Here is a 20,560-nt window from a genome sequence, read left to right as displayed (position 1 = left end):
TTCATTAAAAAAAAAAATGCTATGTACAAAACTGTATATCACCCAAGAAAAATCACTAGCCAAGGCCAAGAATGGATTTCTCAATGAGAGCTGCTGCATGAAAATAAGCAGAAGTCAAAGAAGCCATGAAAGAGCTGCAGCCCTTAAGACAAAATGACAGCTCTCCCATTCATACCATTTCAGACATCAGCATGCTAGAAAGGTTGTGAACTTCTTCTACCTTATTTCCTCCTGTTTAGATCCCATATTTTCTGACATATGGACAAGAAGTACTAAAACTCATGATATTTACTCCCCAACCAGTGACTGAGAAAGACCTAATTTCCCCAGCCATGGGGCTGGGTGAGGGTGAGTCTGTTTGAGGATTTCAGTACCTATCCCAGATTACATCATTTGCCCTAGTTATGCTATGGAGTAGCTGAAGATGGTTTACTTGGAGCTGTCCACATATATGAGGCTCTGATTCCACCTTCAGTAAGCCTAGGTTCTCATTCATTGATTTATTAAGGGTTAAAATTTGAAAATATAAAGCTATTCTCATTTTAATGTAAACTTTTATTTAACTACAGTTTAAGGTCTATATCAATTCCCCAAAGGGGCCTTCTCACAAAAAGTAAGTTTCATTTTCACCAGTCTAAGCACCTAGTCCCTCAGGGAAACTACCATTTAACTGGTGTTCTAATTATAAGACTGCAAGCAACTGGGTCAGATTAAGTTAAACACATAACTTTTTATAAAAAGTGGTTTTAGGAGATGTGAAATCATATGAAGATTAAATGTGAAATGTTAGGAATTATGTCAAATAGTAGAATAACACCATAAAATCCCAGGATTTAAAGGATAAACTCTATGGGACATATTAAAGGCCACTGCAAGGATGTAATCAGTGAGATCCAGATGGTGGGAAATCTACAAGACACATAATCCAGTTTCTTCAACAATTAAATTGCAGTAAAAAGGAAAAAAGAGGGATAGGGAAAAAAGGAAGGGAGCTTACAGATAAAAAGAGATGAAAAGAGACTTAAAAAGAGTATCAACCAACAGGAATTTTTAGACCTTATTTGGATCCTAATTCAATTAAACTAAAAAGCATTAATCACAATTATGAAACATTAGAAATTTGAATATGTAATGATATTAAGTAATTTTAGGTGTGCTAATGGTTTTGTGGTTACATTTTTAAAAGCACCCATATTGAGATACACACTGAAATGTTTGCGAAAGAACTAATGTGATGTCTGGGATTTATTTCAAAATAATATGGGGAGAGGAGGGAATGAGAGTAGGGATGAAGCAAAGTTGGCCATGAGTTGGAAACTGCTGAGTTGCAAAGCTATTCAGAGTATTCCTGGGAGACCTAAATATGTAGCAAAGATGTAAAGGAGAAACATGGGTGGTACACTGAAATGTCTGCAAATAGGTCACGTAATAGTGAACATGAGGAGTAAAGGAGGGTAGGGCCCAGAGGAAAGAGATGCCTTAACTCTATAGATTGAGGGGATTGGGAAAAGGACATAGTGAAGAAGCAGCGCTAGAAGAAAGATGATTAGTTGAGAAACAGAGACCAAGGCAAGCAGAGGTAAAGAAAGAGAAGAGAGGGTTAAAATGAATAGAAAAACTAGAGAAAAGGGGTCTACTTTAAACATTGGCACTTACATCTGAAATTTTGAAACTCCTTACAATTGAATCTCTGGCTCTATAGAAGAAATGGATGAAACAGAATGCACAACTACAGCTCTTGCAGTGTTTTCAGTCTATATGAGGAGATACTAAATAAACAGAGAAAACTATAGAGTGGAAACAATCTAATATTTCCTAGAGTTTAGAATGGAAACTGAATTGATAGCTTTTCTAAAACCAACTTGGAGAGATTCAAGATAGCAGAAATATGTGTTTATCTCCCATCACTCCTGAGATCTCATTGAAATAAAAACATAAAAGTATAATGAAGGCATAACCATAACAGAAAAGGAAGTAAGGAATGTGAGGCAACAGGATTAGGGGTGTTGGTGGTCACCAACAAATGAGAGCTTTCAATAAATATCTGGGGAACAGATAGAGGCAAGTTGACCAATGAAATGCACAGAGAAGTCAGAGCCTAGCAAATGATGTAAGGAACTGCAAAGGGAGAGGGTTCTGACTCTGGAGTCAGAAGTTATGACTGAGAAGTGAGGCTACCAAAGGGGGATTAATCCAGTATTTATAGCTGGGCAAATGTAACAGGTGGCATTCTCACAGGCAGGTATCTGACACTTAGCCTGAGGGAGAAAAGTATAGAGTATGTCACAAAAAAAACTGAATAAAGTCATTCTGAGACCTGAGGGCCTGTAGCTTGAAAGCTAGCTTCCCATCAGCAGACTCTAAAGTGAGTCCCCGCCCAACTCCACCAAAAGTTTCCTTGCAGAACTGCTACTCAGGAGAGAAAAATGGCTGGAAAAGAGCTGTTAAAACAAAGGAAACCTCAACCAGCTACTCTTCCTTTTTTCTTAAGTATGAATAGAAAAACAAGGATCTGTAGTATGTGAAGAGTCTGCAGCATTAAAGAGAATGACTGACCAAAATAAAGAAACTGTAAAACTGATTGGAATAGGAAGACTAAAGACTCCAGGAGAGAGGTCTCCAGAAAAGAAAGAACTCAATAGAATTAAAGTTACAATTTAAAGGTGTGTGTGTGTCTGTGTGCACACACGTGTGTGTGTGATGGATAAGGGGAAGGAGATATAAAAGCAAATAATGAGATGAAAGAAAAATGGCAATTAGAAACTGCAGGAAAATAATTTGTAAATGTACAAGTGAACCATGGTCTAAATATAAAAGAAACTACAGTATGGCATGAATTTAAGTAATACATAGAGTGTAAAACTATTTTAACTGATGTTGATGCTTAGAAACACTCTCCTTACACTGGCCAAGGTGATATTATATTGAATCAGTTAGAGAAGGACATGAAATCTATCTAATACACTACTCAGACCAGCATTGAACAATATTAGCATAGTCCTATAAGGTAAGTGTTGGTTTTCAAAGTTTAGAGTCATTCTGTGGTCAACAGTGATTATGGTTGCAAGACAGAAATAAATGTTAGTAATTCTGACAATGTAAAAGTAGAAACTGTGGCTGACATAAGGTAAAATATGGAAGGGAAGAATAAAAGGTAGAGAAAGGGGTAGGTGCACTCACGTATCTTTAGGTTATAAAGAGGAGCTTGAAGAGATTCTGTGGAATGGGGATGCAGAGGAGAAATTTAGAGGTATCATCTAAAGTGTAAAAAGTAATCAATCAAAAAATTGAAATAATAAATGTCTACATTACGAAAGGGCAGAGAGTTATAATACATATGAGTGAAACTGTTCTTAATCAAATTGGGGAATCAATAAGTAGTGTCTAAAATGAATAAACTGGGAGAGAGAAAAAAACATTTTACCTAAAATTATAGGAGAAACCAGAGAACTAAAAACAGAAACCTAGACAATTCTCTAGGGTATGGTATGGTTGTGTGAAGGGATGGGAAACAGTATGTTCTTAAATATTTTCAGATTTGTTACCATTTCTAATTGAATAACAATAACTACTACTACTTTTTTAAAAAATTTAAAAAAAAACCAGCCTATTATCTTGTGAATAAATCTGTAGATTCTAATTCGGAGAAGGAAACTGAGAGACCTGCTGAATAAACTGCAATATGTTTTTTCTCTTTCCTAATCTCCCTTTAATCTGAACGTTTTATCTTTGGACTGTGGAGGAGCCATTTCCTGCATATAGTGTGGCATTTCCCCACTTCTTCTAAGTGATAATACATAACTCCAGAAATCCTACATGCACACCTCTGCCTTATGAAATGCCTAAAATGATAAAAACACTAAAAATAGATTTCATCTGGGAAAAGGAGGGGAAGGGAGGGAGGCAGTGTGCCTAAAATGGGTGATTCTGTTCATCCCCAGGCTGGTAGTGGAATAAGGAAACACCTTAAACTGATTTAGAGCTTGAATCACAAGACTGCTTTCTCCATGGCCAAAGCCAAAGGAATTGTCAGAACTTGCAATCATATATACATATATGATTTTATCTATGACTAGAAAGGAAGGGAAGGAAGACTTTTAACTAACAGGAGCAGAACATTTAAAAAAAAAACAGCATTAAATTGGCCATTTGATGCAACACTGTAATCGCATAATAAATATGTTAAGCAAAATTATCTCCTATTTTTTCCCAAATATATGACTTATTGCCTTATCCTGGGGCTAAGACAAATATGACATATTATATATAAGATAACGGTCAAGACCATTTTCTCCACCCTTCTGTGCTTTTGTATCATAATCTTATTACCAGTTGCTTCAAAGAAAATTCAGTAGAAAGGTTTTATATTGAAAAGAAATAAATCTGCTTTTTGTTAAAAGAAAAACATAAGCATCTTCACAAATACAACAGAAATTTAATGTTGTCCAAGTAGAACACTTTACAATGCTTTGAAAAGTCTGTGGTATGTGTATTGATATTAGATAACAAAGGCCTTTAATTCAGGTTAAACATACTTATTGTATACCAACCAATAATAAATGGCAGTTATAGGATTTCTAGAATTTTGTATATAATATATATATTATATATATATACATATATATAATTTTAGAGCAGTTTTAGGTTCATAGCAAAATTGAGGGGAAGGTACAGAGATTTCCCATATCCCCCTTCCCACCTCCATACATAGCTTCCCCCATTATCAATACTGCCCACCAGAGTGGTACGCTTTTTACAAGTGATGAACCTACATTGGCCTTCATAACCACCCAAAGTTCATAGTTTACATTATAGTTCATTCTTTTTTTTTTTAAATGATAACATTTTATTATAGAAAAAGCATCCCAAATACAGGATTTTGTATACACTGGTAGGTGAACAAGTGCAACTTTAAAAGTAAATACAAAGTAAAGAGGCAAAACTACAAGCATTTTGCCTTTAAGAGAAAACATAACGTTCTCCTGCAGCGGTGAACCCACGCAGAGCACGAATGTGGCTCCATCTCCCATAAAGGCATCAGGTTTGCTTTCTGAACTATGCCCAGTTTATCAATTTCAAAATGATGGCAAGAAGGGAGTTCCCTGGTGGCCTAATTGTTAGGATTCTGGGCTTTCACTGCCAGTGGCCTGGGTTCAATCCCTGGTAGGGGAACTGAGATCCCGCAAATTGCACAACGCAGCCAAAAAAACAAAAACAAAAACAAAACAAAACAGAAAAAACATGATGGCAAGAACTGTCATTGAATAAATCTCTAAGACTGATTCTTAACTTTCTATTGACTGTTACTTGATAAAGGTTCCCATCACACTTTGAGAATTTAAAGCCTGCGTTCTGATTGTTTTTACTTACAGAAGGACCCGTTGCAACAGTATCCATCCTTCCTGGGCTTATTCCACAGTATTTTCATAGACCTGTATACACATTACTGATCATTCTTGATGTTGTACATTCTATGGGTTTGGGCAAAGGTATAATGACATGTACCCATCATTATATATCTCACTGTCCTAAAAATCCTCTGTGCTCCACCTACTCATCCCTCCCCACCCCCAACCCTGGCAACGACTGATCTTCTTACTGTCTCCAGAGAGTTCTGACTTTTCCAGAATGTCATATAGTTGGAATCATAGCCTTTTCACTTAATAATAGGCATTTAAAGTTTCTCCATGTCTTTTCATGGCTTGGTGGCTCCTTTCTTTTTAGCACTGGATAATATTCCATTATAGAGATGTTCTTCTTTTAAATGACCATCTCTCCTTCTCGCCTCTTCTTCTGGAACTCCAAGTACACATAGTTTAGACCTTTTAATATCGTCCCACAGTTTCCTAAGACTGTTCATTTCTTTCCATCTTTTCTTCAAATTGGATAATTCCTAATGGTCTGTCTTCAAGTTCATTAACTCTTTCCTCTGTCATCTCCATTATGCTATTAAGCCCATTCAGTGAATTTTTTTCAGATATTTTACTTTTCAATTCTAATATTTCTAATTGGTTCTTTTTCATGTTTTCTATTTATCTTCTGATATTTTCTTTTTATTTTTCTTAACCTCACTGAGCAAATTTATAATAGCAGTCTTAAGTCCTTGCCTGATAATTCCAACATCTGAGTCATTTGGAGGGTTGGGCTTTCCCCTTGAAAGTGGATCATGTTTTCCTAGTTCTTCATTTGATGAGTAATTTTCGATTGTATTCTGGACATTATGATTCCTTTGTTTTGAAGACTCTAGATTCTGTTCTATCTCTCAAAAAGCATTAATGTTTTTTGTTTTATAGGGCAATTAACTTAAGTAGAGTCAAACTTCAGAGTCTGTCTCAATTAAGATGAATGGGAGGTCACATTTCAGTTTAGCTCTTTTTATTTAGCTGCAAGGTGCTTTGAGTCTGCCCTGTGAATCACTTTGGTTCACGAGTAAGCCAGAGAATTGGGCAAAGTTTACACATGAAATAGAGCTCGCTTTTTCCAGGTTTCTCCTTTCCTGGAATCCCACCCTATTCTATCATTTTCTGGGAGTGATGCCTGCCCCAGACACTCTCCTCTGGTTCCTTAGGACACAAAGACCCGAGTTATCTAGAGAAGCTTCAGCATTCTCACACCACATTGTGTACTTAGGCCAAAGCCTTTTTGTTTTTGGCTGCATTGGGTCTTCGTGTGCTGCGCGTGGGCTTTCTCTAGTTGCAGCAAGCGGGGGCTACTCTTCATTGCGGTGTGCAGGCTTCTCTTTGTGGTGGCTTCTCTTGTTGTGGAGCATGGGCTCTAGGTGCACGGGATTCAGTAGTTGTGGCTCGTGGGCTCTAGAGCACAGGCTCAGTAGTTGTGGTGCATGGGCTTAGTTGCTCCACGGCATGTGGGATCTTCCCAGACCCGGGCTTGAACCCGTGTTCCCTGCATTGGCAGGTGGATTCTTAACCACTGCACCACCAGGGAAGTCCCTAGGCCAAAGCCTTAAAATGAGACCTAGCTCCTGTCTCGTCTTCCAAATTCTGACTCTGCTACAAAATCAGCCTATCTTTGGTCACTCCCCAGACTCTTCAGGTAGTTTTGTTTTTTTTTAATTAATTAATTAATTAATTTATTTTTGGCTGTGTTGGGTCTTCGTTTCTGTGCTAGGGCTTTCTCTAGTTGCGGCGAGCGGGGGCCACTCTTCATCGCGGTGCACGGGCCTCTCACTATCGCGGCCTCTCTTGTTGCAGAGCACAGGCTCCAGACGCGCAGGCTCAGTAGTTGTGGCTCACGGGCCCAGTTGCTCCGCGGCATGTGGGATCTTCCCAGACCAGGGCTCAAACCGGTGTCCCCTGCATTGGTAGGCAGATTCTCAACCACTGCACCACCAGGGAAGCCCTGGTAGTTATTTTTTGTAGCTTTTTATTTGTTATCTGTGAGAAGGTCAATTTTAGGTGCTTTTTCCATCACACTAGACGTGGTACTCCCCTAGAGTTCTCTCCTTTAAACTTTGCCAAAACCAGGTCTTCACTTATCCAGTGTGATGGTTTTTTACATCATGTACCTATCATTAGTGTCAGTTGAAGTTTTAGAAATGCAATGATCTATATACACTACCAAACGTAAAATAGATAGCTAGTGGGAAGAAGCTGCATAGCACAGGGAGATCAGGTCTGTGCTTTGTGACCACCTAGAGGGGTGGGATAGGGAGGGTGGGAAGGAGGGAGACGCAAGAGGGAAGAGATATGGGGATATATGTATATGTATAACTGATTCACTTTGTTATAAAGCAGAAACTAATACACCATTGTAAAGCAATCATACTCCAAAAAAGATGTTAAAAAAAAAAAAAAGAAATGCAATGATCACCTCAAAATATGATTTAGGAAGCAGAATTAGGAATCTTAGAAGCTCTAAAATTTTTAAACCAATAAAACCAAGAGCTAACAATTCTATTCCCCTCAATTATTCTGTATTGTGAATTACACATGTAAAGTAAAATATAGTTAAGATTAAAATGCATAGATAACTAATGAGAACCTACTGTATAGCACAGGGAACTCTACTCAATGCTCTGTGGTGACCTAAATGGGAAGGAAATCCAAAAAAGAGGGTATATATGTATACGTATAGCTGATTCACTTTGTTGTACAATAGAAACTAACACAATATTGTAAGGCAACTATACTCCAATAAAAATTTTAAAAATATATGTGTCAATTCCCACTTTAAAAAATTTATCCAACAGAGTTTCACTTGTGTGAAATGATATATATATATAAGAGGTATTGGAAAACAAATTATTGGACTAATAAATTGATATTCAGGGCAAAAAGAAGAAAGATTAAAATGCAATTGTTTTAAAACCAATGCTCTAATTTGGGTTTCTCCAAATTTAATGGAATCTACTTTTCAATCAGTTCTGAAAGAACTTTTTATAAGAAGGATGTTTCAGCTGCTACATCTTCCAGATTTCAATGAGAAAAGATTTCCCCATTCACATATTTCAAAATTGTTTTAAAAATTAAGATGTTATACTCTTGATGTTGAGCCCACTTGACTATCCTCATTTATTGAACCATGTCTGACTTTCCAAATTGTGTTTAGTTATTTTTACAACAGTGTGTCCTTCTGATTTTTATAGGTGCTAATACATATAAAATGAATTCCACAAATCTGAGGATCAACCCGAAGAACATTAGGATGATTCAAATGGTAGATGATAATACTTAAATTACACTGTGGATCTTAACTGAAATTTCTTATCTGAAAACACTGGGCTGGGGGAATTTTTTTTACCCTTGATTGGTCCTGGCTCTGCAATAATATGTAATCATGCTTTGATTCTTAGCTAGAAATTATTGAGAAAAGAGTCTTTTCCAGAAAGGCTTACTTTTAATTTTTCAACTGGATAGTTTTCTACTTGGGGTTTTTGAGCTTTTACTCGTAGGAAGACTTGAGGCCCTTAGGCTGAAGAGTCAGGCCACTTGCCCCATATAACACATTGTTTCCTTGGTGGGTGTACTTCTGAAAATCAGATTAGGACATAATGGTATGACTTGGGGTTCATTTTCATTACAGATCTTTTCTTTGTTTACTTTCTATCCTGGTAATCAAGAACATTTTGGGTAAATCTTTTAAGGTTTCATGGATTTTAATTCTAGATAAACAGAAGCTGAATCCTTCAAAAGTAAAATCTTCTCTACAATTCCCTCAAACCCTAACCAAAAGCCATCTTTTTCCAATTCTATATTTCTCTCTAATATTTCCCAATAGTATTTCTTGTCTTGCTCTTTCTATCATAAAAAATTGTTGCCACAGCTTTATGTAAGTGCCCAACAGATTTCAGATATCAGGTAAATTTTGAAGAAATTCAAGAAACGAGGCAAATAATTCTTTAATTCTGCTTTGCTCAATCTAATATGGAAAACAATTCAGATTCTAAAAAGATAAATCTTCTAAATTGGCTCTCCTTTTTGGGGTCATTAAGTAGAGAAAGTAAGGGTGAATATATAAGCTGTAAATTTTGAAATATTTTGATTTAACCTTGATGTTTCAGAAAATGGGAAAACTCTCTCACAAATATATCATCTCATCTTAGCTACAAGCATAATTTGGCAGGTGCAGCAACAGAAATGTCCTTCTTCTAAAGGAAGTTTATGCTCTCATGTTATTTTAGTTAATGAACAGGATACCAAATGTCATAAATTAAATATATTAAAGGAAATCTGAATAGACCAGAAAACATCTAAATATATCTGCTGTGTCACAGGCCTTCATGAATGAAAACAGATGGCATAGATAAAATAATTTTGTTTTTAATCCAGACTCTGTGGTATTTCAAGACTGTTCAAATGCCAGGATTAAGTCAGGCTGAAAAGGACATTTTACTGATATTTGCTGATGAGTTTTAATTTCACAGGCTCTTACAACCACATGGTTATCAAACAAAATCATTCTCTAACACAAGGAAAGACGACAGGTGGAGAAAAACACGACTATTGGATATGGATATGGTCTGTAACAATAAAAAAAGTGATATAAACAATAATATAATATGAAGTGCAGTTAGCCATGTACAAAGTCTCAAGGTTATTTCTTCTACCAACATTGAACTTCTGAGGTGAAATACTTAAACTTCATTTGTTCTTAGCATTAATATTAATACTTAGCTTTAATTCAAATATGAATAAAAAACCAATATGAGTTAAGTAACATTTTACAATGAAATTTCCACTTGTTAAAAAAAGAAAAAGTTTATCATTCGGTTAAGAAAAAAAACAATCTCATGTGTGCCCTTGGAATATGTGCTATTATTAATAGGGGAAACAACCTTTGAAATTCACTTACTCTACTGCTAGGAAGGTTTATATTTAATAAGTATTCAATAAATGTTACATGCTGTCACTATTACAAAATATAGTTGGATCAAAATCAGGTCCAAATAGATCAGAATTGAAAATTCAAAAATAATTTAAATAATCAAGACATTAAAGGGCTTCCCCGGTGGTGCAGTGGTTAAGAATCCACCTGCCAATGCATGGGACACGGGTTCAAACCCTGGTCCGGGAAGATCCTACATGCTGCAGAGCAACAAAGCCTTTGCGCCACAACTACTGAGCCTGTGCTCTAAAGACCGTGAGCCACAACTACTGAAGCCCACGCACCACAAGTACTGAAGCCCACACGCCTAGAGCCCGTGCTAAAAAGAGAAGCCACCGCAGTGAGAAGCCCACGCACAGCAACGAAGACCCAACCCAGCCAAAAATAAATAAATAAATAAATAAATTTATTTATATAAAAAGACATTAAAAAAACTAGAAGAAAAAACAATTTAGTATCTATGAAATCTCTGGATGGGAAAGAAATTTTAAGCCTCAAAAATAATAAATGTGGGAATTCCCTGGCAGTCCAGTGGTTAGGACTCTGAGCTCTCACTGCCAAGGTCCCGGCTTCAATCCCTGCACACAGCCAAAAAAAAAAAAAAAAGAAATCAAAGGAAAAAGATTGACTGGTTTATCTGTATAAAATTATTGTACAGTAAGAAACAAAATTAAAGCAAAAAACAATTTAGGGAAAATATCTCACACATAGCTGACAAGGGCAGGGGAAGGGTACTGAATCTGTTACAAGTCATTTAAGACAGCAAGATGGTAGTGGAATAACACATTCAACTGGCAACGTTCTAGGGAAATAGACACTTCCATATATTATTGGTGAAAGTGCAAAGTAATACCATCCCTATGGAGTACAATTTGGCAATATCCATCAAAATTACAGATTCGTTTATCCTTTGATCCACCAATTCAACTTCTGGGATTTATCCTACAGATATAGCTGCTTCTGAATGAACTGACAGATGTAGATTATTAACTGTAGTAGTATTGTTTATACTTGCAAAGAATTGGGCATAAATAAATATCCATCAATAGGAGACTATTATATGGTATGTCCACATAATGGAACCCTTCTAAAAAGAATAAGGGAGATTTCTATGCACTTAACTGAAAGAACTCTAAGATTATTCTACAGAATGCTATCTTTAGTGTAATAAGAAAATGGATAGTTATACATGGTTACTCCCATTCTTCAACATCCCTCAGTAAGATTAGATTAAGTGCAGTTTCTTACCATATCTACAAAGATGCTCTCTATAACATTATTTGTAATAGCAAAACACTGGAAACATTCAAAAAGTCCTATAGCAGTTGAATGGTAAGTCAAATTATGATAATCCACATAAAATATTATTTAGCTATGAAAAATGTCATTTATAGTGAGTTTGAATAACATGAAAATGCTTAAGCAAAAATGCTAAATAAAAAACTCATATACAATATGAATTCAATATGTAGTATGGACACTAAAGAGTAATCATAAGATTATTAAATAATGCTCAATTTATATCTCAATATCGAAGACATTTTCAGTGAAAATGTAAAATATAGTTTAGTCAGATTGCTTCCCAAGCACCTAATACTGAGAAAAATGGCACTAGAAGAGGAAGATGAGAAATGGGTGTGGAGAGAGAGATTCTATAGGAACAAGGGACATTGCTATGTTAGGACCGGTGAGGAAGGGTGAGAGACAATTTATGGTGAGAAGCCAGTTGGAATCAACTTATGGTGGAAGGCAAGTGGAAGAGAGGTACAAAAAAAAAGGCGCTAAAGAAGCATCAAGTAAATACTCTGAAAAGTTGCCTAAGGTAAGTGATGCCTTTCCCTATCCTCCAAGCTTTATGATTGACTTTCAAATGTTGTCAAGTATTCCCTATTAAAACACCTCTTCTAGTTCTGTTGAGGAGGAAAATATAGGAAAAGGTCAGTCAGTGAGCTAGTTTCACCATGTTTCATACACAGGTGTGACTCACTATATACTACCAGAAGAAGCTTGATCCTGAGATCCTTTATGCCCTAAGGGTTGGGTATGTGTTTGAATTAGCAAAGATAATGACCGAATTGAAAAGATGTAAAGATTATAGCTTTACAACTGATTTACAAGAAGGGAATCCTATTTACAAAAAAGTACGTGTTTGAAAGTACATGGGGGAGGAAATGAAGGAAAAGGACGGATACTTTTAAATATCTATAAATATGTATCAAAAGTCTATAATAGATGACATCATGGAATTATACATATGCATAAGAGATAGTATGAAAAAGTAGAAATTGTCTAAGACTAAATATCTGGATCTAAAATTCCAGCCAATGCCTGCCAATGCAGGGGACACGGGTTCGAGCCCTGTCTGGGAGGATCCCACGTGCCGCGGGGCGACTGGGCCCGTGAGCCACAACTACTGAGCCTGCGCGTCTGGAGCCTGTGCTCCGCAACAACAGAGGCCGCGATAGTGAGAGGCCCGCGCACCGCGATGAAGAGTGGTCCCCGCTCGCTGCAACTGAAGAGAGCCCTTGCACAGAAACGAAGACCCAACACAGCCAAAAATAAATAAATAAATAAATGTATTTAAAAATAAATAAATAAAATAAAATTCCAGCTGCATTGCTAAATTTATAAGTCTGTGGAAGATAAGTTACTTAAGCACTGATTGGTTGATTGATTGACTGATTCATTCATTCATAAATTTAATTAGTCATTAAAGAACTACAGCATCAAGGGCAAGTAAAATGGGACAATAATCAGAAAGGAAAGTAGAATTATTTATTAATTCAACATATTTATTGAGTATCTACTATGTGTCAGGCACTATTCTATATATTTATATATGAACAAATCATACAAAAGTCCCTAATCTGATGAAGCTTATATTCTAATACAGGGCGAGATACATTAGACACCAAACACAATATAAATGATATGGTACATTAGCACATGAAAAGTGCTATGGGTAAGGTTGATTGGGAGTATAGGCAGGTGAAGGGTACTTAGTTTAATTAATTTATTTAATTTTTGCCCTCTGTTTTATTGAGATATAATTGACATACAGCTCTGTATAAGTTTGACTTACATACATCATGAAATGATTATCACAATAAGTTTGGTGAACATCCATCATCTCACACAGATACAAAATGAAAGAAATAGAAAAATATTTTCTTCCTTGTGATGAGAACTCTTAGGGTTTACTCTCTTAACATCTTCCATATATAACATACAGCAGTGTTAATTCTACTTATTATGTTGTACATTACATCCCTACTACTTATTTATCTTATAACTGGAAGTTTGTACCTTTTTTGACCACCTTCATCCAATTCCCTTCCCCTTCCACCTGCCTCTTGCAACCACATATCTGATCTCTTTTTTTTATGTTTGTTTGTTTTTGAAGTACAATTGACGTACAACACTATGTTAGTTCCTGTTACACGACACAGTGACTGGATATTTCTAAACATTTTAAACTGACCACTATGATAAATCTAGTTATGATATGTCAACATACAAAGATATTACTTAGTTATTGGCTATATTCCTCACACTGTACATTTCATCCCCATGACTCATTTATTTTGCAACTGGAAGTTTGTAATCCTTTTTTTTTTTTTTTTTGAAAATTTGGTGCACGCTATGGAATAATGTATTAAATGTATACATATCAACAAAGATGTATTTTTTTTAATACATTTATTTATTTTATTTATTTATTTTTGGCTGCATTGGGTCTTCGGGCAAGCAGGGGCTACTCTTCGTTGCACTGCCCATGGGCTTCTCATTGCTGTGGCTTTTCTTGTTGTGGAGCTCCGGCTCTAGAGCACAGGCTCAGTAGTTGTGGCATGTGGGCTTAGCTGCTCCGAGGCATGTGGGCTTAGTTGCTCCGAGGCATATGGGTTCTTCCCAGACCAGGGCTTGAACCCATGTCTCCTGCATTGGCAGGCAGATTCTTAACCACTGCACCACCGGGGAAGCCCTGTAATCTCTTTTTAAGAGTTTGTAATCTTTTAATCTCCCTTACCTATTTCTTTCCTCCCCCATCCCACTCCCACCTGGCAACCATCGGTTTGTTCTCTGTATCTATAACTCTGTTTCTGTTTTGTTATGTTTGTTCATTTGTTTTGTTTATGAAGGATATTTTAAATATAATAGTCAGGGGTTGCCTCAGTGAGGAGGTGGTGATTGGACAAAGACTCGAAATACATGAGGGAGTGAGCCTTGCAAGTATTAAAAGGAAGCACATTCCAGGCAGATACAAGAGCCAGTACAAAAGCCCTAAGAAGGAATGTGCCTAGCACATTTCAAAACAGCAAGGAGGTTGGTGTGGCAGAATAAGCAAGCAAAGGGGAGGAGAAGGAAATAAGTCAGAGAGGCAATGAGGGATGGAGAGTAGGCCATTCTAAGAATTTAGTGGAAGGTTGCTTGTTTGCTTCCTCCTGCCCCCTAAATACATAAGATAAAGAAGAATAAGAGGTAAGAGAAGGCAAAAGACCAGAGAGTCTAGAGAGGGCAGGGATAAATTTAAGAGCAGTATCCCTCAGAAAGCAGTAAGAGATCAGAGTAATGATCAGCCATGGTAAGGAGAAGAGATGCCTCTTTTGGAAGAATTGCGCTAGAATCTGCTAAGGAAGGCTGATATGCTCATCTCTCAGCAACTTTGCCCTCAGTTACTTCACATTGGTAGCTGAAATTGGCCATGGTGGGAGTGTTTACACCATGGAAAATGTCTAACACTACAAATCCAGGCACCTTTTTCTTTTTTTTTCAATTTGCAAGTGTTTTATTTATTTATTTATTTAACATCTTTATTGGAGTATAATTGCTTTACAATGGTGTGTTAGTTTCTGCTGTATAACAAAGTGAATCACTTATACATATACATATATCCCCATATCTCTTCCTTCTTGAGTCTCCCTCCCTCCCACCCTCCCTATCCCACCCCTCTAGGTGGTCACAAAGCACTGAGCTGATCTTCCTGTGCTATGCGGCTGCTTCCCACTAGCTATCTATTTTACATTTGGTCAGGCACTTTTTTCTTGGTGAGGTGGTTTAGCGGCATGCAAATAACTCTTCTCAAAGACTGGTGGATAACAAGGAGGAGAAGTTGGCTGTACCCCCAGACACATACTGTGGGAAGATGAAGGCCCCAGTGCTCTAGAGTCTCTTTTCTGTGAATCAACAGGAAAGTTAGATCAATTGCTTGGAGAAAAAAAGGCATTGGTCTGAAATAACCTCTGAAGGGGGAGACTGAGCCTAGAGAAAGTAAATAAGGGAACTGTTATGCAAATGTGAGGAGAGTCAAGGCCAAGGGTTAAATCTGCATACATTTCTCTTCTTTCTCTAACTTTCATTTGTTTGGAAGTAGGGGGAGGGGGAGATAGCCGGAGATAGCCTTTTCAGACAGAAGGATTTTGAAAGTTTGTAGCTGGTCATTGAAGAAGATTACAGGAAGGCACAAGAATTTAAAGTCGTGGGGAAAGGCATACTCTGGGGTCAAGGACAGATAAGGAGTACAGTGAGGCCAAGGGGAGTCTCATAGTTTAAGCAAAATACAAAATGATGTGGTATAAAAATTTTAATTCTACTGTAAATGCCTAATGATTACTTAGAATTTAGTTTTTGATAATTTAGTCTTCAAAAAGATAACTTTCTAGGTTACAATCATTTTTGTTTTCTTTCCTAAACAAAATAATTTTAGAGAGTATTTGTCTAGATGCTACCTACAAGTAAATACTTGTTAGCTGCCCTGAGGCGCTCTGGTGAATTCTTTTGGTTTGGCAGTCAGTACCTCAGCTGCAGGCACGTTCCTGTTCCCCTTGGCTAAGTGGAAACTTCGAAAGGTCTGTAGTTTTTGAAACGAGATTGAATTCCTTCAAGTTTGTAACCTAGGACACTTAAGAACTTGGATTTGAGTTCACAGGATGGTTATACATAAAATAAAAGATCAAGTGCTCACAAGGTTAAATTTCCCGAAAGCCTTACTGGATGTAAGACAAAGGCGGGGTATAAAACGAAAATAAAAGTATGCTGAGTTAGAGAGGTCATTCTATCTTACTCTCTGCACTCAAGACTGCTGCTGTCTGCCGACAGAAACAGGTTGGTTTTTTCTTTCTTTTTTCATTCAGACTTTTATATGATTTTTTTTTAAGCCCAAAGGTTTGGTATATTTATGTATATAGAGGGAGCCTTGATGCATAAAAGTTTACATGTGCAAAAAAGAGCTATTTGAAAACAGTTATACATGTTAACCTTAAAACAAAAATATGAATATAGCAAGAAGAAAATATTATTTTAATACCATTACTTGCTTATAAAACTTTGTTAATAATAGGTTTTGCTATATCATTTTTTCCTGCTTTGTTTTATTGTTGAATTTTTTTATTCTTATGATAATTACAAAGGCATTTAAATGTGTTTCTATGTTTCTGCCAGAAGGATCACTTCTGCAAATAGTTTCCATTCCTACTCTTATTTACTCATATTTTTAGTATGATTAATTCTTTTAAAATATCTTTCCTTAATATCTTATACTGTTTGGCCATATTATACCTTATCACCAGGTTCAAGATTTGTGTGATAAAAGAGAAGGAAAGAACAAAGTTCCTACCGTATTAATAATTAACATATAAGAAAATGAAGACTAGAGTAGTCTTCCAGATTGGAACTTTTCAAATAACTTTAAGGATAAAGGGAGACAGAAGGTCTAAGGAAAAAGCATAACAAAACTCAGCATTAAAATAAAAACACTGAAAGTTGTTATTACATATATTTTAAAACTTGTGAATTCTGTGCAAGCTTATCTTAATACTACAGGGTGTTAATAGCCAGTAGAGTAGAATAACTTAATGAAGAGACATGAGATTCCTGGAGTATCATCTTTCCATTCTAGAGTAATAGCTTTATACCTATTGGTAAAACCTTTAGTTTGACAAATATTTGCTGGGCACCTAGAGCGTGCCAGGCACTCTCTTTGGGTATTAATTATAAACATAAATCCAGCAGGTCATAGTCTTAGGGAACTTAGAGCACAGAGGGAAAAGGTAGTCTGAGAAACATGTCTTCCATAGGATGGGGTCAGTTCTCTGAGAGATATGCAGATACAGTTATTGGATCGGGAAAGTCTTCTGGAGAGGTGACATCTAAGTTAACTGGGTAGGAACTGGCCCTTCAAGGGAAGGGCAGGAAATAGTCCATCAGATAAAAGAACAGAATGAGTAATGATGTAGACATGTGCTGCAGCATGGTGTGTGCCAGAAAATCACTGGCAAATCAGTATTGTTACTGTCTACTGTGCAGGGTGCACAGTAGAGGGATGTAGCAGGAACCATGGGTAAGACAACATTATGGAAGGAGCCTTGGGTATCATGGTAAGGAGCTTAGATTGTATCTTTCAGATGAAGAGATGTGTCTTTCAGGTGAGGAGCTAATAAGCAGCAGTGATGGATTGACATTTTAGAGAGAGAGCACTCTGATGGCAGTACGAAAAATGTTTTGACAAGGAGGTGGTAAGGAGGAATAAGAACAGTAGGATGCCAGTTGGGAAGATATTGTAATAGGCCAGGTAATAATGATGGTCGAATTGTGTGGATGTGCCAAGGAGCACAGATTAAAAGGAAGAGACAGATTTGAGACCTATTTGGGAGGTAAAATCAGAATTTAGGGGCTGACTGGAAATCAGGGATGAAGATAAGAGATAAATCAAGGATGGTACAGGCTGAAGGCTTAGGTGACTAGTGGAACAACAGTGCTACCAAATAGTAGTTTACAATCAGCATGTAGTGACAGGTTTTGGAGGGAAGCTAACTAGAGGAGACTTTGTTTTATAAAAGCCAACCAGTAAAATTAAGTAAAATGCTGAGATAATATATTTAACTTATTTTAAAATAAATTCATAAATAAATAAAAATAATATTTATTTTAAATAAATAAAATTATTTTAATTTTAAAATTTAATTTATTGTCAATATACTGTGTAAGAATCACAAAGTTGTATATGTAAAAGTTACAGGGTTTAATGATTAATAAAATTCCCCAGGGTATTATTTTTATCTTCCCTCTGTAAATCCCAGCTCCTGTACACAGACTTGTAAAAACAAGGGATGAAAAACTACTCTTGGGGATATATTCCAACGTGGCTTCCAATAAAGACTTTCAAAGAGTGGCAGATTCAGGCTCACATATGTTATGGCAACAATCTGTTCTCTAATAAAAGAATAAAACATATGCTAGATCAAAAGCGTTTCCACTTAAGCAATATTAAAATAAATATCCTGTATTCTTTTTGCCATTTAGATTGGAGCCATGGCTTTGGAACACAACCAGTCAACAGATTACTATTATGAGGAAAATGAAATGAATGACACTCATGACTATAGTCAGTATGAAGTGATCTGTATAAAAGAAGAGGTCAGAAAATTTGCAAAAGTTTTCCTGCCTGCCTTCTTCACAATAGCTTTCATCATTGGACTTGCAGGCAATTCCATAATAGTGGCGATTTATGCCCATTACAAAAAGCGGCGAACCAAAACAGACGTGTACATCCTGAATTTGGCAGTGGCAGATTTACTCCTTCTATTCACTCTGCCTTTTTGGGCAGTTAATGCAGTTCATGGGTGGGTTTTAGGGAAAATCATGTGCAAAGTCACTTCAGCCTTGTACACGGTCAACTTTGTCTCTGGAATGCAGTTTCTGGCTTGTATCAGCATAGACAGATATTGGGCAGTAACTAAAGCCCCCAGTCAATCGGGAGTGCGAAAACAATGCCGGCTCATCTGTTTCTGTGTCTGGATGGCTGCCATCTTGCTGAGTATACCTCAGCTGGTTTTTTATACAGTAAATCACAAGGCTAGGTGCATTCCCATCTTTCCACACCACCTAGGAACATCCATAAAAGCATCAATTCAAATGCTGGAAATCTGCGTTGGATTTGTAATACCCTTTCTTATTATGGCAGTGTGCTACTTTATCACGGCAAAGACACTCATCAAGATGCCAAACATTACAAAATCTCGGCCCCTCAAAGTTCTGCTCACAGTGGTCATAGTTTTCCTTGTCACTCAGCTGCCTTATAACATTGTCAAGTTCTGCCAAGCCATAGATGTCATCTACTCCCTGATCACCAACTGCGACATGAGCAAACGTATGGATGTTGCCATCCAAATCACAGAGAGCATTGCACTCTTTCACAGCTGCCTCAACCCGGTCCTGTATGTTTTTATGGGAAACTCTTTTAAAAACTACATCATGAAAGTTGCCAAGAAATATGGGTCCTGGAGAAGACAAAGACAAAATGTGGAGGAGATTCCTTTCGATTCTGAAGATGCTACAGAGCCAACCAGTACTTTCAGCATTTAAATATAAAACTGCTCTGTCTCTTGCTTCGATACACATGAATGAGGCTTCTCCCTCAGATCAAACATCTGCATTTTTCTGAAATTCAAATCTCAAACACTGTGGTGGCAACTTATAACAAAGAAGAGGTTAGAGTGGGGAAGGGGAGTGGGGTAGAAGCCAAGAAAAAGAGGAAACAAAAAATAAATGCATAAAACATGGAAATTAAAATTAACAATATAGGAAAATAGTAGTAACAGTCATACATAAGAAAAACACTATAAGTTAGGTCATCTAAAACAGATTATTAAAGAAATTTAAATTAAGGGGCATTTATAATTATTTTAAATTATCTAAATTTTAATATAAGAACAATTTCCCTTCATAATTTTAGTACTTGAATAGCTATACAGCAAAATTTAATGTCTTTTTCTTTTTCTTGTTTCTTAATTTGTAAGAGATTTCATAAAACTCCAGAAAGAATAACAATTGGCAATCAAAAAAAACAAAAACAAAAACAAAAACATAAAAAGCTTTTCTGGCTATTGTACTATATTACTGGTAAGTTTCTAAACATGTAATTTGCTTTTATGATGTCAACTTTCTTTAGTTATAAGCTGGTTATCATGTTAGATTTATCATTTATACTCTAGAAGCAATCCTCAGACAATCACATTTATCTAGGTTTCAATTTTTATAACTGCCTAAAGGGCTCATCCATTTACGTGAGTCTATTACTGAGGGTTGACTAAATAATATATTTTTCTATGTCTAAAGACTCTTATTTTTCACTTAAATACTTGTATTTTTAAACAATGAAAATATGTACCACAATAAATTATTTTTAATAATATGGACTGCTTATCTCTTTAAAAACAAT

The 20,560-nt window shown here is 36.4% G+C and overlaps 2 protein-coding genes across 2 annotated transcripts in view; one reads left to right on the top strand and one right to left on the bottom strand.

The window, feature by feature from the left end:
* Window positions 1-20,560, bottom strand: part of ACAD11 (acyl-CoA dehydrogenase family member 11) — a 100,085-nt gene that overhangs the window by 23,223 nt on the left and 56,302 nt on the right. The gene's annotated exons all lie outside the window — the stretch shown is intronic.
* On the top strand, window positions 16,321-20,003 carry ACKR4 (atypical chemokine receptor 4). Its single transcript, XM_061194666.1, has 2 exons — window positions 16,321-16,446; window positions 18,643-20,003. The coding sequence occupies exon 2, from the start codon at window positions 18,652-18,654 to the stop codon at window positions 19,702-19,704; it is 1,053 nt and encodes a 350-aa protein (XP_061050649.1). The 5' UTR covers window positions 16,321-16,446; window positions 18,643-18,651; the 3' UTR covers window positions 19,705-20,003.

The sequence above is a fragment of the Eubalaena glacialis genome, chromosome 6 (genome assembly GCF_028564815.1).
Source record: "Eubalaena glacialis isolate mEubGla1 chromosome 6, mEubGla1.1.hap2.+ XY, whole genome shotgun sequence".
NCBI classification, from domain to species: Eukaryota; Metazoa; Chordata; class Mammalia; order Artiodactyla; family Balaenidae; genus Eubalaena; species Eubalaena glacialis.
Note: the sequence above shows the minus strand (reverse complement) of the source record. Positions and strands in the feature narration are given on the sequence as shown.

Excerpts from the sequence above, each read along its gene's own strand:
- ACKR4 (XM_061194666.1), top strand. The coding sequence starts at position 18,652 with ATGGCTTTGGAACACAACCAGTCAACAGATTACTATTATGAGGAAAAT.